Consider the following 14,718-nt stretch of genomic DNA (forward strand, 5'->3'; position numbering starts at 1 on the left):
ACCCCGGGAGACACAGCCCAGTGCACACTCACCCCGGGAGACACACAGCTCAGTGCACACTCACCCCGGGAGACACACAGCCCAGTGCACACTCACCCCGGGAGACACAGCCCAGTGCATACTCACCCCGGGAGACACACAGCCCAGTGCACACTCACCCCGGGAGACACAGCCCAGTGCATACTCACCCCGGGAGACACACAGCCCAGTGCACACTCACCCCGGGAGACACACAGCCCAGTGCACACTCACCCCGGCAGACACAGCCCAGTGCACACTCACCCGGGGAGACACACAGCCCGGTGCACACTCACCCCGGGAGACACACAGCCCAGTGCACACTCACCCCAGTGCACACTCACCCCGGGAGACACACAGCCCAGTGCACACTCACCCCAGTGCACACTCACCCCGGGAGACACAAAGCCCAGTGCACACTCACCCCGGGAGACACAGCCCAGTGCATACTCACCCCGGGAGACACACAGCCCAGTGCACACTCACCCCAGCAGACACAGCCCAGTGCACACTCACCCGGGGAGACACACAGCCCGGTGCACACTCACCGCGGGAGACACACAGCCCAGTGCACACTCACCCCAGTGCACACTCACCCCGGGAGACACACAGCCCAGTGCACACTCACCCCAGTGCACACTCACCCCGGGAGACACAAAGCCCAGTGCACACTCAGCCCGGTGCCCCCATTACCAGCTCCTGTATACACTGGTTCTCTCTCAGCATATGCAGCAGGTGAGTGAGTCCCTCTGGCAGGATCCAGTTTTCCTCCAGACTCAGGTGAGTGATGGATGTGTTAGACTGCAGGCAGAAACACGGCAGTTACCCCACAATACCCCGGAGACACATGTGTAACTAGAGGAGAGGAGGAGGTGGTTTGTGTGTTATCCCATGGCTATACTCACTATTAAGGACATTGCGATGGCGTAGGCCCCCCGGGGCCCCAAACCATGGTGATTTAGGTTCATGTGGGTGTCGTTTATATGGCGGATAAAATACGAGACGGGCACGATGCCAACCTCCTGGCACAACCGCCTGTACACATCACAGCAACGTCCATCGCCGCCGGCCTCTGCTGCCTCTGGATATACAGACCATGGGGTTAGTGTGTAACGGGATGTGGTACGGGGTTAAAGGGTGATAGGGTACATGTGAGGAGGTAGGGGTGAGGGAGTACATGTGAGGAGGTAGGGGTGAGAGGGTACATGTGAGGAGGTAGGGGGTACATGTGAGGAGGTAGGGGTGAGAGGGTATATGTGAGGATTTAGGGGTGAGAGGGCAGATAGTGGGGAGGAGTATGAGGTGGGTGTTCCATCTATTCACGGGGACACGTATGTTCTGTGTTTGCTCCTCTATGTCATAGGTTCTGCTTCACGTGGTTACACACTCACACTCACCCTCAGGGTCTGTGTCCCATCCATCAGCCTGCGCAGGGGACACGTGGGGGGGACACAGTGACAGGGTCCCCAAAGGCTCACAAAGATCCCCCATTATACATCTGGGGCAGGGATGTCTCGGCGTCCCCGTGGAGGTGGGATATCTCGGTGTCCTCGTGGAGGTGGGATGTCTCTGTGTCCCCGTGGAGGTGGGATGTCTCTGTGTCCCCGTGGAGCTAGGATGTCTCTGTGTCCCCGTGGAGCTGAGATGTCTTGGCGTCCCCGTGGAGCTGGGATGTCTCTGTGTCCCCGTGGAAGTGGGATGTCTCTGTGTCCCCGTGGATCTGAGATGTCTCGGCGTCCCCGTGGAGCTGGGATGTTTCTGTGTCAGGGGAATGCTGTTTCTGGTTACACATGTATTATTTATTGGAGAGACGTCACGCGGGGGTTAAATGACAGCATCTGGGAGATTTTATTACAGTGAATGTACAAAACTGAAGCAAGAACTGAGGGGCCAAGGAACAAGAATCCAGACAGGCGGACGCACAGACAGGCTGATGCACAGACGCACAGACAGACGGGCGCACAGACAGACTGATGCACAGACAGACAGGCGCACAGCTGCCTTCCGGACCTGCCTTCACCCCAGACCCCTGTATAGTTCTGGATCCTCCGCGAAAGGTTTCCAGGTAAGAGATCTGCTTGGTAAATACGGAGCATCAGGAGGGAAGTAAATATAAAAATCAGGTCCACAGAATAACGAAATGCTTTAAATGTCTCGCGAGATGTCACGGGGCCCCCAGACAAACCCACGGAACCCCCAGCTTCCGTTCGAACCATGCTGGGTGCGCATCACTAAGACTGGCCATCGGACGACCGCACGGAGATGATGTCACAGCGAATCAGGCAATGGCTGTGACGGGGTTAATGGAGAACATGCAGCATGAGGTCGGGTTACTGTATGGGTGCCGCTACTGTTTAATGTTTAATTAGCGGTTTCACAAAAGGCTGTGAAGGGTTTTAGTTTGCGATGCAGTCGGGGCCAATGGAATGTTATGCAGGTATTAATGTGTTAAATGTGGCTTAAGGTCGATATACGTGGGCCTCGTGGCGGCGGGGTGGCATGGAGCTCGTGGGCATGTGCACACAGCCAGGGTACTGGGGGATCCCTTGATGCCCCTCTCTCCCCCCCGATGTCCCTCTTTTCTAGGAGCTCAGAATGTTTGCTGGGTATGAGGGTATCGCAGGGTTCTACAGCCCTAAAAGCCCGGATAATGTGTATAGAAACAGCAGGAAACGGCTTTATAAATTAAACGGGGTAAATAAACCCCATTATTCTAATAGCCCCTCCCAGCCACGCCTCATACCACACTCCCAAAGCAAAACTGCCATTCTGTCTCAGGGTGTTGGGGCATTAAACGTTATTGGAGGCACCGCATAATTATTAGGATGTGTTATAGGATGCTGGGGGTATTACAGGGCTTATAGGGGGTGTAATAGTCTTAATTTGGGTATCATAGGCTGTTTATGGTAAATAGAGGATCACAGGGGGTATTAACCAGGGTTACTAAAGGGTAGTATTGATTTGAATCCGCCTGTTGATGAGCCGGTTACCATGGTTACCATGGTATCAGCTGCCATAGGCTGTGTCTGGTTCCAGAAGAAAGCTCTGCAGTCACCGGAAGTGCGCGCGAAACCTGCGACCGGAAGTGGCCGCGGAAGCTTATCTCTGCGTCTGTATGTATTCTGACAGGGACATGATTAACACACAGGTTGTCTGGTGTTATATATAATGTCATATTATATCCGAAAACATGTTATATCCCGGCTGGGGGTGATATATCCGAAAACATGTTATACCCCGGCTGGGGGTGATATTATATCCGAATACATGTTATACCCCGGCTGGGGGTGATATTATATCCGAATACATGTTATACCCCGGCTGGGGGTGATATTATATCCGAATACATGTTATACCCCGGCTGGGGGTGATATTATATCCGAATACATGTTATACCCCGGCTGGGGGTGTTATTATATCCGAAAACATGTTTTACCCCGGCTTGGGGTGATATTATATCCGAAAACATGTTATACCCCGGCTTGGGGTGATGATATATCCGAATACATGTTATACCCCGGCTTGGGGTGATATTATATCCGAAAACATGTTATATCCCGGCTGGGGGTGATATATCCGAAAACATGTTATACCCCGGCTGGGGGTGATATTATATCCAAATACATGTTATACCCCGGCTGGGGTGATATTATATCCAAATACATGTTATACCCCGGCTGAGTATATAATATTATACCCTGTGTACAGATATTTAATTTCTTATGCTGTGAAATGTTTACCATTGGGGGTATTCATAAATGCCCCGGGGTACATCTTTCTTTTTTATCACATTTAACGGTGTGATCTATGATGCATACAATATATACATGTATTAGAAACCCACTCTGTGTACCATCATTAACCCTCCGCATTTACCCCTTTGTCGTCCTTAGTGATCCGTGGCCGTCTGTTGCCCTCGCCGGCTCTTCTTCAATCTGAAGGCTGTTGGAGATGAAGCCGTTGTGAAGCCGCAGCGGCAGACCTCCGTGTCCCATGGGCCCGCTGAACAAGACGTGGTACTAGCCACAATTAGTATGGAACAAGGGGACAGCGGCTCGCCCGAAGAGAGCCCAAAGTCTTCCACGGCCAGCGGGCCAGTTTCACGTGTCATGGCAGAGACCCCCAACCCCCAAACCACCAGCTGTGCTGCACGAGTTGCCCACCCGTCACAGCGTGGGAACAGCTGCTTGGACCCCGCCGTTCTGGAATGGATGGTGCAGGCTGAGGATCCGTCGGGGGGTGAGAGGTGGCAGGTGGAGGGGCTGATACAGGCCTTGCCACAGCCCGTTCACTACTACGGTAAGAGAGAGACCCCTGATGTAACTATACGTTATACAGGGCCCCTGGCTCGCTGATGTAACTATACGTTATACAGGGGCCGCTGGCTCGCTGATGTAACTATACGTTATACCGGGGGCCGGCTCGCTGATTTATCTATACATTATACAGGGGCCCCTGGCTCGCTGATGTAACTATACGTTATACAGGGGCCCCTGGCTCGCTGGTGTAACTATACGTTATACAGGGGCCCCTGGCTCGCTGATGTAACTATACATTATACAGGGGCCCCTGACTCGCTGATGTAACTATACGTTATACTGGGGACCGGCTTGCTGATTTATCTATACATATACAGGGGGCCGGCTCGCTGATTTAACTATACAGGGGGCTGGCTTGCTGATTTAACTATACATTATACAGGGGGCCGGCTTGCTGATTTAACTATACATTATACAGGGGTCCGGCTCGCTGATTTAACTATACATTATACAGGGGGCCGGCTCGCTGATTTAACTATACAGGGGGCCGGCTTGCTGATTTATCTATACCTTATACAGGGGCCCCTGGCTCGCTGATTTATCTATACAGGGGCCCCTGGCTCGCTGATGTAACTATACGTTATACTGGGGGCCGGCTTGCTGATTTATCTATACATATACAGGGGGCTGGCTCGCTGATTTAACTATACATTATACAGGGGGCTGGCTCGCTGATTTAACTATACATTATACAGGGGGCCGGCTCGCTGATTTAACTATACAGGGGGCCGGCTCGCTGATTTAACTATACATTATACAGGGGGCCGGCTCGCTGATTTAACTATACAGGGGGCCGGCTTGCTGATTTAACTATACATTATACAGGGGGCCGGCTCGCTGATTTAACTATACATTATACAGGGAGATGTCACCCCAGTGTCCTGTCCTGTCCTGTCCTGTCCTGCCCTGCCCTGCCCTGCCTGTCTGGCTGCTGACATCGGCCGCTTGGTTTTTTTCTGGTTCCAGAGCTGCTATGGAGGGACTGGGAAGATCTGTGTGATCCGGAGGCGTCCGGCTCTGACCTGTTTGATTTTACCGTCCTGTCCTACAACATCCTCGCGCAGGACCTGGTCGTTCAGAACCCGGAGCTGTACTTGCACTGCGCACCAACCATCCTGACCTGGGCATACCGCTGGCAGAACATCCTGCAGGAGCTGCAGCACTGGGAGGCAGATGTGAGGGCCACACAGGAGCAGAACGTTCAGCGTATGCTGTAGGGCTGTGACCAATGGCGTATAGCGCTCTGCACCATTGGATTGTGTGTGCTGGTGTATAGTGCTCTGCGCCATGGGGTTGTGTACTGGTGTGTAGCCCTCTGCACCATGGGATTGTGCACTGGTGTGTAGCCCTCTGCACCGTGGGATTGTGCACTGGTGTGTAGCCCTCTGCACCGTGGGATTGTGCACTGGTGTGTAGCCCTCTGCACCGTGGGATTGTGCACTGGTGTGTAGCCCTCTGCACCGTGGGATTGTGCACTGGTGTGTAGCCCTCTGCACCGTGGGATTGTGCACTGGTGTGTGGGATTGTGCACTGGTGTGTAGCCCTCTGCACCGTGGGATTGTGCACTGGTGTGTAGCCCTCTGCACCGTGGGATTGTGCACTGGTGTGTAGCCCTCTGCACCGTGGGATTGTGCACTGGTGTGTAGCCCTCTGCACCGTGGGATTGTGCACTGGTGTGTAGCCCTCTGCACCGTGGGATTGTGCACTGGTGTGTAGCCCTCTGCACCGTGGGATTGTGCACTGGTGTGTAGCCCTCTGCACCGTGGGGTTGTGCACTGGTGTGTAGCCCTCTGCACCGTGGGATTGTGCACTGGTGTGTAGCCCTCTGCACCGTGGGATTGTGCACTGGTGTGTAGCCCTCTGCACCGTGGGATTGTGCACTGGTGTGTAGCCCTCTGCACCGTGGGATTGTGCACTGGTGTGTAGCCCTCTGCACCGTGGGATTGTGCACTGGTGTGTAGCCCTCTGCACCGTGGGATTGTGCACTGGTGTGTAGCCCTCTGCACCGTGGGGTTGTGCACTGGTGTGTAGCAATGTGGAATTTTCCTCCCCATCCACCCTTTTCCCGTGCTGTATGTCAGTTACATGTAATCCGTGTGTGAGGAGGGGTTCATTGCTGAGTAACACCCGTTTATTCCTCCTCCTCAGATCCTGTGTCTCCAGGAAGTGCAGGAAGATCATTACCGAGAACACGTGCTGCCCAGCCTGTCTGCAATGGGTAAACCCAACGCGAAACCCCTCGCAGGGGCAATTCCCTCTCTGGATGCCGAGGGTACAGAGGGTGTGTTTCCCCGGGGTACGGAAAATGTGCCCCTAACTCCCTCTCTCTCTCCGTAGGGTACAGCTGCCACTACAAGCGCCGAACGGGCAGGAAGACAGACGGCTGCTGCACCTGCTTCAAGACCCACCGCTTCTCTCTTCTCTCCGAGAGCCAAGTGGAGTATTTTCGCCCCGGCATTGACACCTTGAATCGTGACAATGTTGGGCTGCTGCTTCTACTGAATCCTCTGCTGGATGAGCCGCTGAAAGACAAGTACAGCCCACGGCCGGTGTGTGTGGCCAACACGCACCTTCTCTACAACCCCAGACGAGGGGACATCAAGCTGGCCCAGCTGGCGCTTCTCCTGGCAGAGATAGACAGAGTGTCTCGGGCACCAGAGGGCTCTCGTTATCCGGTTATCCTTTGTGGAGACCTGAATGCCACCCCGGATTCACCTCTTTATCGGCTGCTGCGCAGCGGGATGGTGACGTGCGAGAACCTCCCGACGTGGAAGGTGACGGCTTGACTCGTTTACAGAGGTTTGCTGACTCCTCTGGGAGCGCTGGCCGTTTTAACGGTCCCGTCCTCGCACGCAGGTCTCCGGTCAGGAGAAGAAATGTCCTTCCCCGTATCCACGGATGCTTCCATCTCGGCTTTGGCCAGAAGCTCTGGGTATCAACCATTACTGTCAGTATGGAGCCCCGAGTGCTCCCGACCACTCAGGTGAGGCAGTAAGTGTGTCTGTCCCAGGGCCGTGAGCAGAGTCACCCCGTTTGTTTTAGAAAAGAAGTCCCTTCTGTGGCAGGGCCCGGTTTATTTGCACATTGTAGGGTATCTGGGGGGCCGCATTCACTCTCTTTACGTTTGGGACATTTACTTCCCCTCTCAGACAGACTCATGTACAGCCGCCAGCAGCTCCTGCAGCTCCGATACTGCAACTGCGCCCTCCAGCGCCCCACAGACCTCCCGCTCATCAAGGCCGTGACGGATAATGAGCCAGGTGAGGGAATGGAAAAGGGCGCGGGGGCCGCCGTTTCCGTGCCCCCTCACAATCCTCTCTCTTCCAGGTCTCCTTGCAGAGTCCGCAGATAATTTTCCGCCAGTGTCGTCGCCCGACGCCCAGACCCCAGGACTGCGGTACGTGCCAACTCCCGTGCGTGCCACTGAGTGTTTTCTGGGGGTGCTACTGCTTGTGGTTCTTTTCAGGCCCCCCGCCGTATTGCGGCACAGCCTGCATCTGACCTCTGCGTACAGCCACTTTCTGCCGGCCAAAGGTCGTCCTGAAGTCACCACCATTCCCGGGGGGTTAGGGAGCACCGTGGACTACATCTGCTACTCTGCCGAGCCGATCCCTATGGGCAGCATGAGCCACGGTGAGTGACGGGCACGGCGCTGACCACGTTTCACACACGCCGTGTGAATGTTATGTGCGTGTGGGGAGTCTGCTGGCTTTGCTTTGATCCTTGCGTGTCTCTGCCGTGCTTTTCTCCATGTCAGGCGTGCGGTTCTATCAGGACAAGGAGCTGAGGCTCCTGGGACGTCTGTGTCTTCTCTCGGAAGATGATTTGTGGGCAGCCCACGGCCTCCCGAATCCTTTCTGCAGCTCAGACCATCTGTGCCTTCTTGCCCGCTTCGGCCTGGACCTGTCTGCGTCGTGATGCTGAACGCGGGACCGGCCTGCGGGACGTTCACAGGAGCGACCATTGAGTTTGATTTTAAGGAGCGTTGACTCCGGAACGGTCAGTGTTAGGCTTGGGTGTTGTCACTCGGTGTCTCCCGCTATCTTCCCCAAAGCTGTTCACCCTCTGCCCGCGCAGAGCGATGCGCAGAAGCTCGCAGGTCGCATTCACACGCTCCGGACATTTCCGCAAGCAGTTTAAAGATTTGTTTGCAGTTGATGTGGCTGTCGGTCCTGCGTCTGTTTTTCTTCGCAACCAACAGGAGTGGGAGGCTTCACACCTGGACTGGTGGCCAGTATAGTGCTGGGTGGGCAAAGTGCCGCGCTGGGGCCGGTAGTAGCAGTGTGTATGTAGGGGGTAGAGGTAGGAGCAGTGTGTGTGTGTGTGGGGGGGTAGAGGTAGGAGTCTGGGGGTGTGTGTGGAGGGGTATGTAGGGTAGGAGCAGTGTGTGTGTGGGGGGGTAGGAGCAGTGTGTGTGTGGGGGGGTAGGAGCAGTGTGTGTGTGTGGGGGGTAGGAGCAGTGTGTGTGTGGGGGGGTAGGAGCAGTGTGTGTGTGGGGGGGTAGGAGCAGTGTGTGTGGGGGGGTAGGAGCAGTGTGTGTGTGGGGGGGTAGGAGCAGTGTGTGTGTGGGGGGGTAGGAGCAGTGTGTGTGGGGGGGGTAGGAGCAGTGTGTGTGTGGGGGGGTAGGAGCAGTGTGTGTGTGTGGGGGGGGTAGGAGCAGTGTGTGTGTGTGTGGGGGGGGTAGGAGCAGTGTGTGTGTGTGTGTGGGGGGGTAGGAGCAGTGTGTGTGTGTGGGGGGGTAGGAGCAGTGTGTGTGTGTGTGTGGGGGGTAGGAGCAGTGTGTGGGGGGTAGGAGCAGTGTGTGGGGGTAGGAGCAGTGTGTGTGTGTGGGGGGTAGGAGCAGTGTGTGTGTGTGGGGGGTAGGAGCAGTGTGTGTGTGGGGGGGTAGGAGCAGTGTGTGTGTGTGTGGGGGGGGTAGGAGCAGTGTGTGTGTGTGTGGGGGGGGGGTAGGAGCAGTGTGTGTGGGGGGGGGGGTAGGAGCAGTGTGTGTGGGGGGGGGTAGGAGCAGTGTGTGTGTGGGGGGGTAGGAGCAGTGTGTGTGTGTGGGGGGGGGTAGGAGCAGTGTGTGTGTGTGGGGGGGGGTAGGAGCAGTGTGTGTGGGGGGGTAGGAGCAGTGTGTGTGTGGGGGGGTAGGAGTAGTGTGTGTGTGGGGGGGTAGGAGCAGTGTGTGTGTGTGTGGGGGGGGTAGGAGCAGTGTGTGTGTGTGGGGGGGGGTAGGAGCAGTGTGTGTGTGGGGGGGGTAGGAGCAGTGTGTGTGGTGGGAGCCTGGCTGTGAAGATCTATTCATGATGAACGGATGAGACGAGGACACAAAGCAGAATAATTCTGTTTTATTAGGATTTCATTGTAAAAGTGGGTGGATAAATAAGGATAAAATATGGATTCAGATAACATTGCGGGTTCTCTGAAGGACTTGGTGACATCACAAATTGGTGACAGACATTAGTGGTTCCTGATTGGCTGGCACAGGTGGCTCAGTGATAAGGCAATCTCCAGTGTGTGCAAACGGCAGGAAGCGGGTAGCTAGTGAGCTAGTTGCCCCCTGCCCCTCACTCTGCTCTCCCCACCACTAGGGGCAGCAAACCTTTGTCCGTGCTTCCAGCATCAGTTATTGGACCCAGTAGAACATCCTCAGCTTCTCTCCGGCGTGAGTGAGTGAATGAGTGAGGATCTCGGGCCACCTGGTGCCTAAAAAGTGAATCTTGGGAAAAGGAAGGGACTTCTTTGGGGCGCCATCCAGATGCCTCCATCAGCGGCTCCAATCTCCACTCAACCCGGTCCATCCTGAAGAAGGGTTTCTACTTGTTGGGTCCATCATAGCGGAAGTTTCTTAAACACGGATCTGGTAGCCGCTGAGGTCAGAGAGAGATTTTGGGTCTGCAGGTTTTTCCCCGGAAGTACTGAAATGGAATGAGACAGACGTGTTAGCAGGTGTGGCCCGTTTGCGTGTTCACAGGCGCGTGTTAGTGGGTGCGGGCTTAGTATTGGGCAAGGTTTGGGTACATTACCGTCTTTCAGTGCGTTCCCTTCGATGTGGACTTGATTGCCCCCTCTGGGGGGAAGACATGGCGTCTCGCTTCCGTTCCTTGGGTGGGGATGGGGGTCCCTTGGTTATCTGTCAGGAAGATACATTGTAATTATAGCAGTAGTTGCCCCTCTATCCTTGCTGGGGCTCTTTACCCTCCTTGTGCCCACCCGCGTGTATGCAAGCTCTTCAGCCGCATACCCCTTTTCCCCTCCTGCCCCCAGTTCTTGCACTATACCCTGAGTCGCATTTCCCTGCTGTGCCTCTCGAGCTCCCTGCGCAGCCCCTCGGCCCCGAGTTCCTGCACGTCGAGCACCGAGTGCTTCCAGTCGATCTGCTCCACGCTGTGCGGGTCGTGGGACACGTAGCGGCCGATCTTCACTTTGCGGAGCGAGTGCCAGCAGCGGGCGTACGCCTCCTGGAAATCCCAGACCAGGTCGCTGAGCGTACGGAAGCGCAGCGCTTTGTACATCAGGTCTTCTCGCCGGCTGATTCCTATCGCTCCGTAGTGACCTCCCCAGTGTAACCCCAAAACAATGTGCCTGAAGCAGCCCCCCGAAAACTGGGTCTTGAAGCTGATGGGGAATCGCTCAAGGCCGGAGATGCTGTTGGTCAGGTGTCTGCGGGACTCGGTTCAGGAATTCAGGGCGAGACGTCTTTATGATGTTGATATATATCTTTCTTGTGCTCCTCCTTTAAAGATGGCGCCAAATGCCACCCTCCATTCCAAACATTTCCGCCAGGGTGGTATGGAGCGACTCCACGTATAGGAAACATATTTTCCGTACAGAAAGACCATTGAAATGCGTTGAGCCGAGGGCGACGTTTTACGCCATCTTTAAGCGAGAACGATGGAGAGGGGCGCCCGGTTCAATAAATTCTTGCGAAATTCACGTCACTTTTCCTCCGCCACTCTTTGTATGACCAGAACAAATATGCAGTATAATTAATAATATATAATCTTATCTACTATATAATAATCTAATATATATAATAAATCTAGGATACATATATATATATATAATATAACATACATATAATATATATAATACATCTAGGATATATATATATATAATATATAATAATTTAATATATATAATAAATCTAACATATATAATTTAATATATAAATAACAATATATAATAAATCTAATATATATATAATGTAATTTAATATATATAATGTAATATATAGAAAATAACAATATATAATAGATTTATTATATATATATATTACATTTGTATATATTGTTAAATTGTTCATATTGTATGATTCATATATATTTTAATATATAATAATTTAATATATAGAATAGATTTATTATATGTATTGTTATAATATATAATAAATATACATCACTTTATGACTTGATTATTGACCCACGAATAACGCCCTCCCCCCCATTATCACACCCATCAGCAGGAAGCAGCTCGGATAGCAGGGGAAGGGCCGGAGGGCCGGCATTCCGCTGGTCAGTAGGAAGGATACATCGCAAGAATAACAGCCTCCAGGCATTTGATGGGCAGAGCTTCTTTAGTCATCTCCTTGGCCAGGTCCATGAGTCTGTAACGAGAAAGTTACAAGAAACTTAGTCTGGGGCCAATTTGACACGGGCCCCTGACCCCCGGGCCCCTGCTCACCCTGTAAGTGGTCGAGTCTTTTTTATTTCAAAGAACTGAGTGCCGGTGTGATTGTATCTATGATCAACCATTAAGGAGAAGATGTGTTCGTGGTGGGGATGTTGGACTGATTACCTCCCTATAACCCCCTATTACTCCATATAGCCCTCCCTATAACCCCTCTTACTACTCCATATACCCCTCCTTATAACCCCTCCTATTACTCCATATACCCCTCCCTATAACCCCTCCTATTACTCCATATACCCCTCCCTATAACCCCTCCTATTACTCCATATAGCCTTCCCTATAACACCTCTTATTACATATATACACCCCTCCGTATAACACCTCTTATTACATATATATATATACACCCCTCCGTATAACACCTCTTATTACATATATATACCCCTCTGTATAACACCTCTTATTACATATATACACCCCTCTGTATAACACCTCTTATTACATATATATACCCCTCTGTATAACACCTCTTATTACATAAATACACCCCTCCGTATAACACCTCTTATTACATATATACACCCCTCTGTATAACTCCTCTTATTACATATATATACACCCCTCCGTATAACACCTCTTATTACATATATATACCCCTCTGTATAACACCTCTTATTACATATATACACCCCACTGTATAACACCTCTTATTACATACATACACCCCTCCCTGTAACCCCTCTTACTCCATCTGCCCACTGGTGGAGGATACTGTAGCTCTCGGATGTATCTCTGTATGGCCTCCACGCGCTCCGGGACCGAGGCTGCTGCCGGTAGAGCCGGGACACACGGGACGGGAACCTGCAGATCACACACACACCGTGAATTAGCCGTGAAGCGCACACACGTGTGTTTAACCCTTTGAGCTGCTGACACGCGGGCGGTAAGGTTTGGGGTGCGTGTATCAGGAGTGCTGTCTGTCAAGGAATCTTTGCCCATCAATTAATCCTCATTCTCTTTACTGATGACATCACACCGCAAGCTGTCAAGTGGAATTCTGACACGTGACTGCAAAGGGTATGAGCCAGATCTTCCCCTTTAAATTCATGAATTCACTGTCTATAGCGCCGGCAGAGGCTGTAGCGCTGTAGATAATCAGGGAAGATAGTGTAAAGCGAGCAGTCGTGGGCGTGGGACGACTCTGAGTTCTCGTGGTCTGCTTTACGTCTGTGGATTGCGGGACGTTGTGTTTAAGTGGCGGCCGGACCTCTGACGTTGTTACGTTTGAGTGGTGGCCGGACCCCCTACATCGTTACTGAAAGCTTCTCGTTTAAGACATATTTACAAATGCTAAGAAACATCCATTATTGGCTGTTTTACGGCTTCGGGAAATGACATTTGTTTGTGTGCAGATGGAGCGCAGCCGAGGGGTCGCATGCTGGGAAGGGGGGTCGCTGGGTGGGTGCCGTGCTGAGAAGGGGGGGGTCACTGGTGGGTGCCGTGCTGGGGGAAGGGGGGGGTCGCTGGGTGGGTGCCGTACTTGGGGGGTTGCTGGGTGGGTGTCTGGGCAGGTAGGAAGCTGTCATTATTTCACCCCCCCCCCAGCTGTCAGAAAGTAATATTTCCCCTTCAAAACTTACCCGGGGCAGTTCTGCAGCCCCCCGAATTGACTTGACAAGGTCCCCTCCATCTGGGTGAATCCGTGCCACGTACATCCACATTCGTGCCCATGTGGGCTCATCCACTGGAAGACCCCCTCTGTTGATATAAAATGGAACCCCTCCATCCTCATCAGCCCCCCCGTTCTGAAGCCCCTCTCCCTCAGACATCCCAGCTGTACCCACCTGTCACCGACATGCAACGTGCCAACACATGCCCCCTGACACATACCCTGTTACCCCCTGCTACATCCAGCTCCTGTCCCATATACGGCTCACTGCCCCCCTGCGGATGCTACATGCTGCTGAGCGGCCGGCATGTCCCCTACAGACAATGGCTGCTCTCCCCAGTAATAGCCCCGCTATGTGCCGGCCCAGCCCTCTCCTCGAGCACAATGAGGGGCAGCTCTACCCCCCTCCACAGCAATACATGTGACATCATCATCATGACATGGCCGTGTCATGTGACTTCCCTGGTCACATGACTCAGAGCAGTGATGGAGGAGGATTCCTGCGCCTACACCTCGGGACTGCATGCAGCTTATTGCCCCCAGCCAAAAGGCCAAATCCCCCAGTGCTGGCCTCCTGTGTGCAGAAAACAGCCCCACAGCCGGGGAATTTAACCCCGTGAGGGTCATATAAACAGTCTACTCATCCATGTGGCAGATCCGGACTAGCTGTAAATTTATAGGAGTAGTTTAAATGCGCGGCTCCCCGAGACGTCCGTTCCGGTAATGGGGCATTACGGATGTACAGGCGCCGCTCCCCGAGATGTGCGTTCCGGTAATGGGGCGTTACGGATGTACAGGCGCGCCCCCCCCAGACGTACACTCCGGTAATGGGGCGTTACGGATGTACAGGCGCGCGCCCCCCAGACGTCCGTTCCGGTAATGGGGCGTTATGGAAGTACAGGCGCGCGCCCCCCAGACGTCAGTTCCGGTAATGGGGCGTTACGGATGTACAGGCGCCGCTCCCCGAGACGTCCGTTCCGGTAATGGGGCGTTACGGATGTACGGGCATGGCTCCCCGAGACGTCCGTTCCGGTAATGGGGCGTTACGGATGTACGGGCGCCGCTTCCCGAGACGTCCGTTCCGGTAATGGGGCGTTA

General features: G+C 53.5%; 3 protein-coding genes across 3 annotated transcripts in view; 1 reads left to right on the top strand and 2 right to left on the bottom strand.

The window, feature by feature from the left end:
- LOC149275946 (uncharacterized) overlaps window positions 1-1,509 on the bottom strand; it is a 7,021-nt gene extending 5,512 nt beyond the window's left edge. Inside the window, exons 1-3 of the mRNA XM_089504133.1 lie at window positions 1,416-1,509; window positions 924-1,099; window positions 712-819 (exon numbers count right to left, since the gene is read on the bottom strand). Coding sequence (XP_089360259.1) covers window positions 712-819; window positions 924-1,099; window positions 1,416-1,509 — 378 coding nt within the window. The remainder of the gene's footprint in view (window positions 1-711; window positions 820-923; window positions 1,100-1,415) is intronic.
- Window positions 1,510-4,052: 2,543 nt separating this feature from the next.
- Window positions 4,053-8,255, top strand: LOC149275947 (RNA 2',3'-cyclic phosphatase ANGEL1-like). Its single transcript, XM_089504134.1, has 8 exons — window positions 4,053-4,317; window positions 5,304-5,512; window positions 6,486-6,555; window positions 6,675-7,111; window positions 7,194-7,320; window positions 7,487-7,597; window positions 7,665-7,970; window positions 8,095-8,255. Exons 1-8 carry the CDS (start codon window positions 4,053-4,055, stop codon window positions 8,253-8,255), a joined length of 1,686 nt encoding a protein of 561 aa, XP_089360260.1.
- Window positions 8,256-10,167: 1,912 nt separating this feature from the next.
- On the bottom strand, window positions 10,168-13,756 carry LOC149275948 (tubulinyl-Tyr carboxypeptidase 1-like). The gene is made up of 7 exons (XM_089504103.1): window positions 13,592-13,756; window positions 12,724-12,812; window positions 12,003-12,059; window positions 11,851-11,925; window positions 10,601-10,982; window positions 10,346-10,452; window positions 10,168-10,237 (listed from the first exon to the last, which is right to left on the bottom strand). The coding sequence occupies exons 1-7, from the start codon at window positions 13,670-13,672 to the stop codon at window positions 10,168-10,170; spliced, it is 861 nt and encodes a 286-aa protein (XP_089360229.1). The 5' UTR covers window positions 13,673-13,756.
- Window positions 13,757-14,718: the final 962 nt, after the last annotated feature.

This window comes from Sceloporus occidentalis, unplaced genomic scaffold, assembly GCF_023333645.1.
Source record: "Sceloporus occidentalis isolate IW3139 unplaced genomic scaffold, rSceOcc1.0.p SCAF_256, whole genome shotgun sequence".
NCBI classification, from domain to species: Eukaryota; Metazoa; Chordata; class Lepidosauria; order Squamata; family Phrynosomatidae; genus Sceloporus; species Sceloporus occidentalis.